Below are 12,303 nucleotides of genomic sequence, written 5' to 3'. Positions count from 1 at the left end.
CCACACACCAGTGGAAACACATCTGTCCTTCCTGTCCCACCCATGATTAAGTCTTTCCTCCAAGGTAGTAAAGCTGAGAGGGATAATTATGGGGTAGGAGTGTTGAGGCTTGGGGGGATCAAAGGGATCTGAAGCAGAGTGGGGTCCTCTCTCACTCAGCTGGGCTTTTGTATGTGGGAGTGATGCTGTTGATTCCTCACTCACACATCCCTCAGATCTGGGATGAGGCTGTTTAGTTGGGTGACCTTGGGAGACACAAACACACTGAGGGGAAAAGACAGAGAAAACAAACATACGGAGAGAGCAGAGAACAGTTTGAGACAAGGGGAGGGAGGGAGGGAGAAGAGCAGAAGGGAAGGTGGCAGACGCACCCCAGCAGCGGCAGACAGAGTAACAGAGACAAACACACTGAGGGAACTGAGAAGACCCTCAAGGGCAGAGAAGACTCCATTGGAAGACAGGGAGGAGGTGAGAAATGTGGGGCAGCAGGAGAGGAGGGCAGGGGCCCTCTGCTACTGTGTCAGGCTGATGAGTCTGGTCCTGGTTCCTGCCCTCACAGATTCACTCCCTAGGTGTGTTTGTTTTTGGTCCCTCCCTGTCTTGCACCCATGCTCCAACTCTCGAGGATCTCGGGGTACAGAGCACATTCTTGAAGACTCCTGCACTCCATAGCCAGCCATGGGCACCTCCAGCACCTTCCTCTGCCTCCTGTACCTCTCTGGGGCACTGGGTAAGGGTGGGCTCTGGAAACCCTCATGGCCAGGAGGCTGGGGGAAGAGGCTTGTGGAGGAGCCTGAGGATTGGGGAGAGGGTGTCCAGAGGAGGCTGAGATGAGAATTGCGGGAGCTTTAGAAAGAACTACTAGGAATGGTGTCAGGCCAGCCTGTAGGGTAGAACAGGAAAACTTGTGGGAAGAAGTTTTCTTTCAAAGGCATTTGAGAACGACTGTCTCTTTGTCGCTGTGTCTTTGACTTTGACCTGCCTCTATCCCTTCTGTTCCTCGCCTCATCTTTTTCTTCTTTGCTGGACCTCTGCCTGCCCCCTTCTGTCTATTTCTATTTCCTCCCCTGTCTCTGGAACCATCTACTTAACGTCTTCACTTCCCTTGTCTGACTTTTGTGTCATTGTCTGTGTTTGGCTGTGATTCTCTTGGCTTCTGTTCACATCTATGTCATGTCTCAACCCTTCTTGCCTCTCCTCTGTTTCTTTTCCTGCTTGGTCTCCCCTCCCTTCTCTTTGTCTCTGTTTCTACTTCTGTCTGCCCTTCTCCCCCCTCCTTCCCCTCCTTCCCTTGGCCTCACCTCTCCCTTCTGCCCTATCTCTATAGCCCCTACAGATTTCAGCACTTCTCCTGCCCCAAGACGGCTTCACAGTTATACCTGCGACTTTGCCCAACCCTGCTACCTTCTCTTTACCGAGTGTCAGGACGATGAAGCTTTTGGTATCATATTGGCACCTCAGGTAATACCCTGGTCCGATGGCCCTTCTCCAGATAGCTCCCTACCTCCACCTCCATCCATCCTCTTGCCCTTCCTGCCACCCCAAGGCCCCTTGCCTTCTTCCAGGCCCCTGCCTCAGCATTCCGCTTTGTCCCACAGAGCAGAGTGAGAGCACTGAACGGAGGGGCTGCCTCCCAAGGTCCCAGTGCCCCCTGCAGGGCCATGCCACCTATGGGTCGTGCTCCTACACTCTGCTGCACCGCTGCTGTGAGCAGGACTTGTGCAGTGGCCACAGCCCTGCAGTGGCTTCCCAGCCCCCTCTTCCTCACCGCCCGGCTCCTCCTCGCTGCCAGCTTTGCCTGGGGAGGCCACCTCTTCCACTAGCCATGCAGATCTGCAGCTCCCAACCCAGGACGCCTCCACCATCACCATGATCTTGGAAACACCTGCACAGACACTTTTAGATGTGCCCAAGAAACTGATTTTGTACGGAGACCTCAGATCCCTGAACCCAACACCTCCCTCTGAAGACCTGATTCCTATGGACACAGCTCCAGCCCCTATAGAGCCCAGCCTCATAAAGAACACCTGTTGCATATCCTTCTAGATGTCCATTGCTGATGCCCTCTCTTAGTCCCAGATGTCTAGCAAGGCAGATGTTTTGATGGGGTTCTGGTCCCAGGCAAGGGGATTGAAGGAGTACCAGATATGGGGAGGAGGAGAGTCTTACTAGGAAAGATCAGTTTGGTCAGTCAGGAACTCTGGAAGGAGGACTTGGGGAGTACATTTAATTTAATGAAAAGGGCTATCTGATTCCAGTAACACTAAGTGTGTGTGTGTGCGTGTGTGCTTGTGTGTGTACACACTCTGTGTGTGTGTGTCTACACACTACTTGGTTGGTTGGGCTGGGGTGCCGGAACCTGAATCAGAACTTTCACCTCATTCTCCATCATTGTCATTCATGTCCCCCTTCTTGCCAATAGCTTAGCTTAAGCCACTGCACCGTGAAGGCATTAGGCGAGACTTCCAAGAAGGCTTCTCTCCAGTGAAGCCCAAGCTCCAGCAGAGACACACAGGGGGCCTGGTGGAATGGCTTGTGAGGATGTGGCTGGGAGTCCAGCTCATTTCTGCTGGAGACCTGGTGGGGATGGGGGCGGGGTGGTGTGGGGGATGCAGCTGGCTGAGTTGGGAGCATCAATGCCCTTCCCTGCTTCACCAGCCCAGACTTGCCCGCAGTTTGCAGTGACGGGTGACAGTGAGCACCTGGGCCCAATAACAGGCCCCACCTGGAGTGCCAGAGGAATCCTGCCTGCCAGCCAGCCCCAGGGACACTCCCTCCACCCAGCAGCAGGAAGGCAGGACTCTCAGCCTGCCTGCGTCAGAACAGCGATAAGCTGCTCACATGCTCCGGATGTCACAATGGAGCTCCACCAAGGAATGTGTGTGCTTGGGATAATGGGGGTTCCACAGGCACCCCTACCTTGACTCAGCTCCCTCCTCTTCCGTTTGAGGAAGTCTGGGACCTGATTAAAGACTCTTGTTTCCTCTCTCAACTTCTTCCCTTTTTTGTGGGGATGAGGGGATGTCTGGCTTAATCTGGGGGCAAGTTGAGTCTTCTTTCTGCTCTCTCTGTCCTTCAGTCCTCCCACTTTTTGTCCTGTTTTTCTCCATCTCTTTGTCCATCTCTGTCCTCTTACTCTGACTTGAATCTCTTCCCTTCTCTCTTTCTCAGTTTTCCCCATTTGTCCTTTGGTTCCCCCCTGACTGATTCCTCACTCCTGCACAGGATTCTTTTGTCTCCTCTGTCCACCCCATCCCTCCCCATCCCCACCAGCTCCCCCAGGTTCCCTTCAGTCACTGCCATACTGGGGGCTCAGGGCCATCCTCCACTGGCTGCTGCAAGACAGAGGACCACACGTTTTTGTAGATGACATCACAGAGGATAATGCTCTTCCTTTCCTTCAGCCCCTTCCCCACCAGAGTTGGCAGCTGGAGACCAGCTGCACTAAGAAGTCAACACTCAGCCTCTCCCCCCTGGACAAGTTCGCTGTGGAATCCTTCAGGTGCCAAATGGCCAGGGAGATAGCAGGTCACACTTTCCAGCAGGAGATGTCACTGAAATCACCTGGTCTTGGGGGCAGGTGGGCTGCGGAATTTGTGAAAGAGACCCAGGTTAAGAATTTCTCCATTTTCTTCTATGAAAGAAACCTGATCAAAAGGGGAAAAATGCAGAAAAGAATTCCAAATTCTCATTGGACCAGACTTTCTGGAGCCGTGGAGGCTGGATGAACCAGTGAAACTATTGCCCTGAAATAATCTTTAAACATTAAAGGAAAAATATCCCCTGAAGCCTTCTTGAAACCAAATAATACTTTAGCTTAACTAGTAAAAAATGTCTGCCTTAAGCATTATGCTCTTTTAAGAATCTTCGATATAGAATCAAATCGACAACAGCAATTTGAAAGATTAGATAGGAACCTTAGGGGAAGTGAGTTTATGTTAATGGAGGAGGACCAATTGCAAAAAGGAGGGTGAGAATGGCTGCACAACTTGAGTAATGTAATCAATGTCACTGAATTGTACATGTAGAAATTGTTGAATTGGTGTATGTTCAGCTGTGTATTTTTTAACAACAACAACAACAAAATAATTAATTAAATAAAAAGAATACTTCCATTCTCACCTCCTCAAGAACTAGGACCCCATCCCCACCCCCACCCCCACCCCCAGTGTTTGCTCCTCCATCCTCAATCCCCTCTGGGAAGACCTGCCTCTGCCCTCTAGTTTTTCCTCACCTGAGACAGGCCAGATGGACGTTCTCGTAGACCTGGATTTCGGGTTTGAACTGAGGAATCGAGGCATCTGGGGAGAAGGAGCCATATAGGGTGAGGAAGAGAAGAGACGTCACCAGAAAACCCAGATCTGTATTCCTTGCTACTCCTTCCCCAAGAAAAGAGGCTACAGAGGTGAGATGTGAGACCTCACACCCATACGCGCTCTCTCTCTTCTTCCCCCTGGGAGGGAGGGACCCACTTCTGCATGAAGCTCTCTGAGTCCTGTGCCTCCAGAGCACAATGCTGAGGGTCAGGATGATGACTCCCTGGCCTGCCGCGAGCAGCAGCATCAGGATCCAGGGCATATCCCAGCCTGTGGAGGCAGCACAAACGGCGGGAGAGGCATCCACGGAGGCTATAGGAGGGCAAGACAAGAGGGGTGGGGAGGGAAAGAGTGAGGGGGCTGTCTCTCTGCCCCAAAGAGAGGCTTCCCCCATAATCTAGTGGGCTCTTCCAACAGATGACTTCATGAGATTCCCTGTGCCCAATGCTTGCCGCCCACTTTTTCCCCTTCCAGGCCTCTCACCCTGACTCCATGAGGCACCATTCATAGAGAATGGCATTGCCCTCCTGACCACCTAAGGATAAGTAACTCCAGAAGAGATCACCAGTCGTAACTGTGCTTTTTTCCCCTAATCCCTTTATAGTAAACTATCCTTTCAAAAAATAATAATAATAAATAAAGAACCTTCCATTTATTCGTTCTTCCATTCATTCACTCATAAACATTTGCTGAGCATCCACCCCATGCCAGGCACCGTGTTAGCTACTGAGCATGAAAAGGTAAATAAGACTCAGTTACTGCCCATTCATTGGCTTTTGCTTACTGAAATAAAGGCCATTTACTTCTCTCTCCTGCCTTGTAAATGGATTATTCTACACCCAATAACATTCCTTCTCTGTATAATGGACTTTTTATTGTAAAACAATTATATATATTTTTCTTCTTCTGCTTTCACTAACAATAGGCCGTTATAACATCAGTGCATGTATCCTTTCTAGAAAAGACAACTCCCTCAGCAATTTCTTAGTTTCTTCCTCTCAGCTATGGAACAGTCCCAAAAATCACAGATTACCCTAGTCCCCCTCCTCTAGGTAATGGTCTGCTCCACCAGAAGTCACTCCCTGACCTAGCCAATAATGGATTGGCCTCCTGTCTAGCCTCCTCCTCTAGCCAGCTGGTACAAAAATATGCCCATCATCCCTTCCCATCTCCTCCTTCAGCTTACCTGCCAGGCTGAAGCTGATCCCTTTGTTCTGAGGCAAGAGGCAGCGGATGATTCTTGGTCTGCGGCCCCTGGGCTCAGGAAGCCCCTCCCCAGGGCACACCAAGAGCAGGGCAGCCCCCTCACCCCAGAAGGACTGTACCCGGCCCCTCACAGGCCCTTTCCCCTCCAGCCAAGTCACAGAGTCCAGGCGCCTAGGAGGGATCACAGAGCACAGGAGGACAGAGCAGGGGGATCCATCTGCAGTCCTTGCAGATAACTGGGAGCCTGTGGGGAAAGAGGATACCTTTCAGTTCTTTGTGTGTGCCTCCCCAGACCCAGTGGCCCTGGTTTGCACGCTGCCCCCCCACCCCCACCCCCTGCCTCTCGCCGCTCACCACCACTTACCTCTGAGCACGGAGATGTCATACACCCTCCAGTTCTGGTACGTGTAGTGCTGACCCAGCACTGCGCACCAGTACCGCCCAGCATCCCCCTCCTTGGTCCTCTCCAGCCACAGAGAGTAGTTCCCCAGCAGTTTGGGCCTGGATTCCCTTCCAAGCTTTCCTTGGTCTGGGGCTGGTCTGGCCACTTGGGCTTGGGCCACCAGAACGGTAGAGGAGCCTGCTGCAGAGCTGCGGAACCAGGACAGGTGTTCATCCCCATGCAGGGTGGGTGGTGAGGGACATGGAAGCTCCATCGCTTCCCCCAAGGCCACATAGATGGCCTGGATGTTCTCTGTGGGGAGAGGGTTGTGTGAGACCAGAGACCTCCACAGGCTCAACACCCACCCCCACTCAATGTCCTCCCCTTTTAGGGTCCCTCAACACTAGCCTGGCTGGTGAGCACATTTCTCAAGTGACAACTACAAAAAAAAAAGTGGAGAGAAGAGGGTAATGGCTTTCTTCCCCTTTCCTCAGCCAGTAAGGGAATCTGGCACAAGAGGGAAAAAGCTGAAATAGTTGGCAAATGCCCACCTCTCTTCCTCTCCTTTCTCCTTTTCTGAAAGCATTTACTCGTCCATCTCTTATTTTTTAAAGGAAGCTATGTGACCTGGACCCTCACTGTCTCTGGGACTTCTCCAGTACTAGAAGCAAGGGGAGGTCACTTGGAGTAAATCTATCTTCTTAGGTCAGATGCTTCCCCCAGGACTCTAAGGAGAAAGAGCAGCAGTCTTTCCCCAACCTTTAGAATAGCTGAAGAATTCTTCACTTCCTATTTCTTACCTGCAGCTGCCTTGAGGGGCCAGCATAGGAACAGAAGGAGGAGGAATAAGACCGCCATGGGGAGGACCTGCCAAGTTCTCTTGCCCTGGGACCTGGCGTCCCCAGGGAGGAAACAGAGTCTAGATAAAAGCCCACAGTCTCTGGACTGGAGTGACATGGGCCTCTGGCAGGGGTGGGAATGCTTGGGAGATAAAGTCCAGCTGCCTGTCTACTGGGGAAGAAGTGACCACCACCTCTTGATCCTGAGGGGGAAGAGGAGGAGGATCCAGTCTAGGCTGTTCTGAAAATGACCTCCTAACCCTTCTGACTCCATATTAGCTGAGGGACTCAGAACAAAGACTCTCCATGCTAAGAAGCCTGCACAGAAGGGATCACAACCGTCCATCTCTTATCAGTCTGGAAGTACATTCTGTGGTCTCTCTTCCACCCCTAACAGACACCAACCATGAGCAAAGCAGTTGAGTCATCATGTTGGTCTACATGAGACCCAGCACAAGACTGGGCACCCAATTAGCAGCCCATAAATGATTTGGAATGACTTACCCTTCAGATGTCTCCTGAAACCATGATGAGTTGGTTTATATAGCTATCACTCAGGGAGAAGAGTAGCAGAAGCCTGGAGGGGCCACTGATTCATCCCTCTGGCCCAGGCAGCACTCTCTCAAGGCAGATCTTCATACAGTTCTAATACTTTGTAATGTGTTATTTATTTTTAAAGTCTACTTATTTATTTTAAAAATTATTCTTGATGAAATATTCCATACATACAAAAGACATGGTGCTTTGAAGACATTATGCTGAGTGAAATAAGTCACAAAAGGACAAATATTGTATGATTCCACTTATATGAAATATCTAGAATAGGCAATGTATAGAGATAAAGGTTTATTAGTGTTACCAGGAGCAGGCAGAAGGGAGGGGAAAGGAAGATACAACGCTTAGGGGTTGCTGAGTTTTGTTAAGGGTGGTGGAAAAATTTGGGAAGCATGAATGGTGATGGTTGAACAGTACGATAGTGTATTTAATGTCACTGAACATGTGAAGATTGCTAAAATGGCAAATGTTTTGCTCCTTATATGTTTACCACAATAAAAAATGGTTAAAAAAAAACCATGATGTACAACTGTGTAACGGATAAATAACTGTATAACGGACAGCAATGAGCCTGAACAAATCACAAGGACACACAACAAGACTGAATCTCACATAATGAGAGTAAATAAAACAAGACACAAATAGCATGTATTAGATTATGTAAAGTACAAAAACAGACAAAACTAATCTATGGGGTTAGAAGTTAGGTTAGTAGTTCCATTTAGGGTGGGGGTAGCAACTGGTAGGGAGCTGGAGAGGGCCTTCTGGATGCTGGTAATGATCTACTCATGATTTGGGTGTTGATTACATGGAAATATTCAATTGGTGCATTTCTCTGTATATAAGTTAATGCCAATAAAAAGCTAAAGAGATTATATACTAGGTAGATGTAAGGTCCCTGGGTGGCACAAACTATTTGCACTCGATTACTAACAGATAGATTGTCTGTTTGAATCCACCCAGCAGGCCCCATTGAAGAAAGTCCTGGTGATGTACTTCCTTGAAAACCCAGTAGAACGAAGTTCTACTCTGAAACACATGGGGTTGCCATGAGTCGAAATCAATTCAACAGCAACGGGTAAGGTACAAAGAAAAATAAAATAAACCTGTATATTTATTGAGAAATTGAAGTTCAGTCAAAGATCCTCTATGCTCTGTAACCACTGTCTAAATTAGCTTCACCTGCTTTATTATTTTGTGTGTTTTTGAATTTTATGCAAATGGTATGGTGTATGTATTCTGTGGCTTCTTTTCCCATTCATTAGTATGGTTTGAGATTTGTCCGTGATTATGAGAGTTAATTCACTCATTTTCTTTTTTTACGAATATCCCACACATCTTTACAACAATGTCTTCCTATCCACGACCATGGTGCTGTCGTTGTTAGGTGCCATGGAGTTGATTTTCAACTCATAGGGACCGCACTTGACGGAGTAAAAGTGCCCCATAGGGTTTTCTTGGCTGTAATCTTTACAGAAGCAGATCGCCGGGTTTTTCTCTTGCAGAGTCACAGCCAACCTTTCGGTGAGCAGCCCAGCAATTAACCATTGCGACCCCAGGGTTCCTTGACCACGGTGTAGCTCTCCATTTATTCAAGCCGCCTTCTACCTCTTTCAACAACTTTTTATAATTTTCTTCATAAATTCTTGCATTTCTTTTACTAGATTTATTCCTAGACATCTTTTTGTTGCTCTTGTCAAATGCTCCTCTTACCCCTCGTTTCCACTCTCGCTCGAGAGTGTGCCAAGTATTAAGGGACAGAAAAAAAATGATTTAACTATGCCGAATAATTTTGAAACTCTCCGCGTTCCAAACGCCTGCAACTAGTTTCTAACCACTGCTGAATCCATAGCTCCAACTGCGCGAAACCCTTCTCAAAAAGAGAGAATAATGTCCCGACTCGCCACTAGGCGGGGCTAGTACGCGCTGACGTCAAGGGCACGCAACATCTCAGAGGCTGGGGGAGGGCGGGGCCAGCAGGGGGACCGGCAGCCGACGGAGCCGCGCCCCGAGCCGGGGCAATGGCAAAGCTCCTGAGCTGCGTCCTAGGCCCCCGGCTCTACAAAATCTACCGAGAAAGGGACTCAGAAAGGACCCCGTCCGGCGTCCCTGAGCCTCCAACTACAGTCACCACTCCCTCTTCCAGCTCCTGGGTGAGTCGACTTCTCCCCCGGCGAAAAACATGGTACTTGCTCAAACCGCTGCGGCCTTTGCTCCCAAGAAGTGCCCATTATTGAAAATAGGGGGAGACTGTTTGTCAAGCCAGTTGTCCGCAAAGTCTGAGCTCTTTGTGCTTCCTGGGTTAAAGTCACGCCTGTGGGCTGGCTGCCTCCTTTCTTTATAGCTGTTTGCGCACCGCTTTCTCATTCCGACCACCACTCCTGATTTTTTCTTCTCCGCGGCCCCCCCACCCTATCTGTCATGGTCCCTGGCGATCCTAATTGACTCAAACCCTAGAAGAGGCCCTGCGCGGTTTGGGGAGCTGGCGGATTTTTCCTTAAAACTACCAGTTTCTTCTTCGGTGCCTCTTGGATCCTCCCCCAGGCTCCGTTTATCTTCCCTCTACACTGGCCTTGAATTTCAAAATGCCTTCTTCAACATATCATGTATCCGCCCCCCCCCCCCCCCGCCTCAGTTTAACCTGAAGACTCCAGTCATTGCATTTATGAAAGCTGGGGGTGGTGGTAGGCTGTGACCCTAAATGTTCTTTTCCTTTTTATCGGTAGTCCCAAATTGTGTTTACTGTCCCCTACAAACTGCCAGAGTCAGCTCCACGGTTGGTCTCTTCCCTAATCAACCTCCCCTATAGCTGATGCTCTTCTTTCCCTCTTAAAGTTGTCATGTGTCTTTTCCTTCGTCACTAACCCCTCTCCCCATATACACACGTTCACGGCCCATTTGAAACTGGGGTGAGAAAGGAGCAAAAGTCCCCCAATGCTGCTTTCACTTTTACTTCCAAGTCCTGTGCTTGTCCGGGTCTGGGGTGGGAAGTCATCTTTGGTTGGGGGTAGGGAAGAAGGGCTTCCATGGGGGCTAAGTGAGGGGTGTCCCAGGGGACATAGCTTTGGAGGCCAGAACCAGAGGACATACCTCTGGGCTTCTGAAAGGGAAAGGAAAGACATGCCAATGGGTAGAGTCCTTAATGAGCTTATCTGTCTTGGCAGGATACGTACTATCAGCCCCGTGCCCTGGAGAAACATGCGGACAGCATCCTGGCCCTGGTATGTCTGCCCTGGCATCTGGGGCTCACTGCATCTTTTCAGACCCAGCTGCGCTTTTGAACTTAGTCCTCCCCAGACTGGAAGAAGGCAGCACCCAGGGATGGGGGATGCTCTGGACTCTGCAGCAGAACTCTTCAACACATGCACATGCTCTCCAGTGTACATACTTGGTACTCCCCTTTGGTATGGAGCACTGCTTTCTCCTGGGCAGCTGAACCATGAGGAGGATATCTTTACTCTCGGGACCATCTGCAGGTTATAAGTCCTGCAGTCCCCAGTGACCTGTCCTCCCTGGCAGCTAACCTCTTTGGCTGCAGAGAACTGTTCTCTCTGGCTGGGTTCCTATGGTGACGTTTGCGCATCTCTTGGGGACCAGGCCAGGGCTCTCCTGAGCAGGGCCAATTGAGAAAGCTTGATTAACTTGAGTAGAAAGAGGGACTCACCTTTAAATGTGATAGAATTACCTCCAGAGGTGATTTGGGGGGAAAAAAGAATCTAGTTTTCCCAGCCTCTGTTATGCTCATACACACTGCATTTCAACAAGCACCTACTGTGTACTTAATGTTATGCACAGAATAGGTACTTGATATGATATCCCTCAGTTTACCCACCTTGCTCAGAGCCTAGGCCTGGAAATGGCAGAACTGTGTGTGTGTATGCGTGTGCATGCATGTGTGTGTGTGCATGTGTGTATGTATATTGACTGCTTGTCTCTGTCTCTCTGCTGCAGGCTTCAGTCTTCTGGTCCATCTCTTATTACTCCTCTCCCTTCGCCTTCTTCTACTTGTACAGGAAAGGTCAGTGTGGTTTCAAAGGTGGTGGGCAGGAAGCGGGCAGGTTGTTAGCAGATGAGCAGGCCCCTTAAAGAGGAAAGGGGGCCTGTGAGGATGGCTTGGCTTCCCTCTTCCATCAGGCGTCTTCTTCCTCTGAGGGTGTGGCTGTCCTAAAGAGAGGCTGTGGGTTGGAGGTTGGGGCTGAATTGGGAAGAGGAGCTGAGAGGCAGTGGGGAGAGCTTCTCATGTGTTCCCTCTTCCTTCCCCAGGTTACTTGAGTTTGTCCAAAGTGGTGCCATTCTCTCACTACGCTGGGACATTGCTACTACTGCTGGCAGGCGTGGCCTGTCTCCGAGGTAGGTGGAGGGGGAGCCTGGTTTGGAGCTGTCCGTCATTAGTAAATATTTATTAAGTACCTTCTGCAAATACAATTTGGTGGTAGCTTCTGAAATAATTGAGAATGCTCTAAGGCATAATCTTTTCTTTAAAGGACTTTAGTCATAAATATGAAAAAATAATTAGGGGAAACGTTTGCCATTATCTTGAAAAGCTGCATATACCCTACCACCCAATAATTCCACTCCTAGATATATACTAGAGAAACTCCTGCACATGTGTAAATAATATATATGTGTAAGAATACAGCATACAGCATTGTTTATAATCATCCTAAACTGTAAACCACTCTAATAGGCACAAATTGTAGGATGGATAAATACATTATGCAGTATAGTCATACAACAGAACAGTATATAGCAATGCAAGCGAGTGAACTATAGCTACACCTGACTTACGCAGATAAATCTTTTTTTTTTTATTATGCTTTAGATAAAGGTTTACAGAACAAACTAGCTTCTCATTAAACAGTACACATATTGTTTTGTGACATTGGTTACCAATGCCATGACATGTCAGCACTCTCCCCTTCTTGACCTTGAGTTGCTGTTACCAGCTTTCTTGTCCCCTCCTGCCTTCTAGTCCTTGCCCCTGGGTTGGTGTGCCCCTTTAGTC

At 49.2% G+C, this 12,303-nt stretch overlaps 2 protein-coding genes and 1 pseudogene across 3 annotated transcripts in view; 2 read left to right on the top strand and 1 right to left on the bottom strand.

Moving 5' to 3' along the window:
* The first annotated feature begins 483 nt into the window (after positions 1-483).
* On the top strand, positions 484-3,212 carry LOC111819236 (lymphocyte antigen 6G6e-like; annotated as a pseudogene).
* A 145-nt stretch (positions 3,213-3,357) lies between these two features.
* On the bottom strand, positions 3,358-6,822 carry LY6G6F (lymphocyte antigen 6 family member G6F). Its single transcript, XM_004390751.2, has 6 exons — positions 6,705-6,822; positions 5,887-6,216; positions 5,503-5,766; positions 4,473-4,628; positions 4,235-4,301; positions 3,358-3,585 (listed from the first exon to the last, which is right to left on the bottom strand). Exons 1-6 carry the CDS (start codon positions 6,760-6,762, stop codon positions 3,561-3,563), a joined length of 900 nt encoding a protein of 299 aa, XP_004390808.1. The 5' UTR covers positions 6,763-6,822; the 3' UTR covers positions 3,358-3,560.
* Positions 6,823-9,244: 2,422 nt separating this feature from the next.
* Positions 9,245-12,303, top strand: part of ABHD16A (abhydrolase domain containing 16A, phospholipase) — a 14,843-nt gene continuing 11,784 nt past the window's right edge. The window contains exons 1-4 of one of the 2 annotated variants that reach the window (XM_004390750.2): positions 9,245-9,451; positions 10,463-10,519; positions 11,250-11,316; positions 11,562-11,648. In XM_004390750.2, coding sequence (XP_004390807.1) covers positions 9,320-9,451; positions 10,463-10,519; positions 11,250-11,316; positions 11,562-11,648 — 343 coding nt within the window. In that variant the 5' untranslated portion in view covers positions 9,245-9,319. The remainder of the gene's footprint in view (positions 9,452-10,462; positions 10,520-11,249; positions 11,317-11,561; positions 11,649-12,303) is intronic. The other variant, XM_023725548.1, reaches the window with a different exon arrangement.

Source organism: Trichechus manatus, unplaced genomic scaffold (assembly GCF_000243295.1).
Source record: "Trichechus manatus latirostris isolate Lorelei unplaced genomic scaffold, TriManLat1.0 scaffold00327, whole genome shotgun sequence".
In the NCBI taxonomy this organism is placed as follows: Eukaryota; Metazoa; Chordata; class Mammalia; order Sirenia; family Trichechidae; genus Trichechus; species Trichechus manatus.
This window is presented reverse-complemented; position numbering and strand designations above follow the sequence as displayed.

Coding starts and splice junctions, on each gene's coding strand:
- LY6G6F (XM_004390751.2), bottom strand. CDS start 6,762: ATGGCGGTCTTATTCCTCCTCCTTCTGTTCCTATGCTGGCCCCTCAAG. Junction 5,767..5,886: donor TGACATCTCCGTGCTCAGAG/GTAAGTGGTGGT, acceptor CTTTCCCCACAG/GCTCCCAGTTATCTGCAAGG. Junction 3,586..4,234: donor GTCCATCTGGCCTGTCTCAG/GTGAGGAAAAAC, acceptor CAAATTCCGCAG/CCCACCTGCCCCCAAGACCA.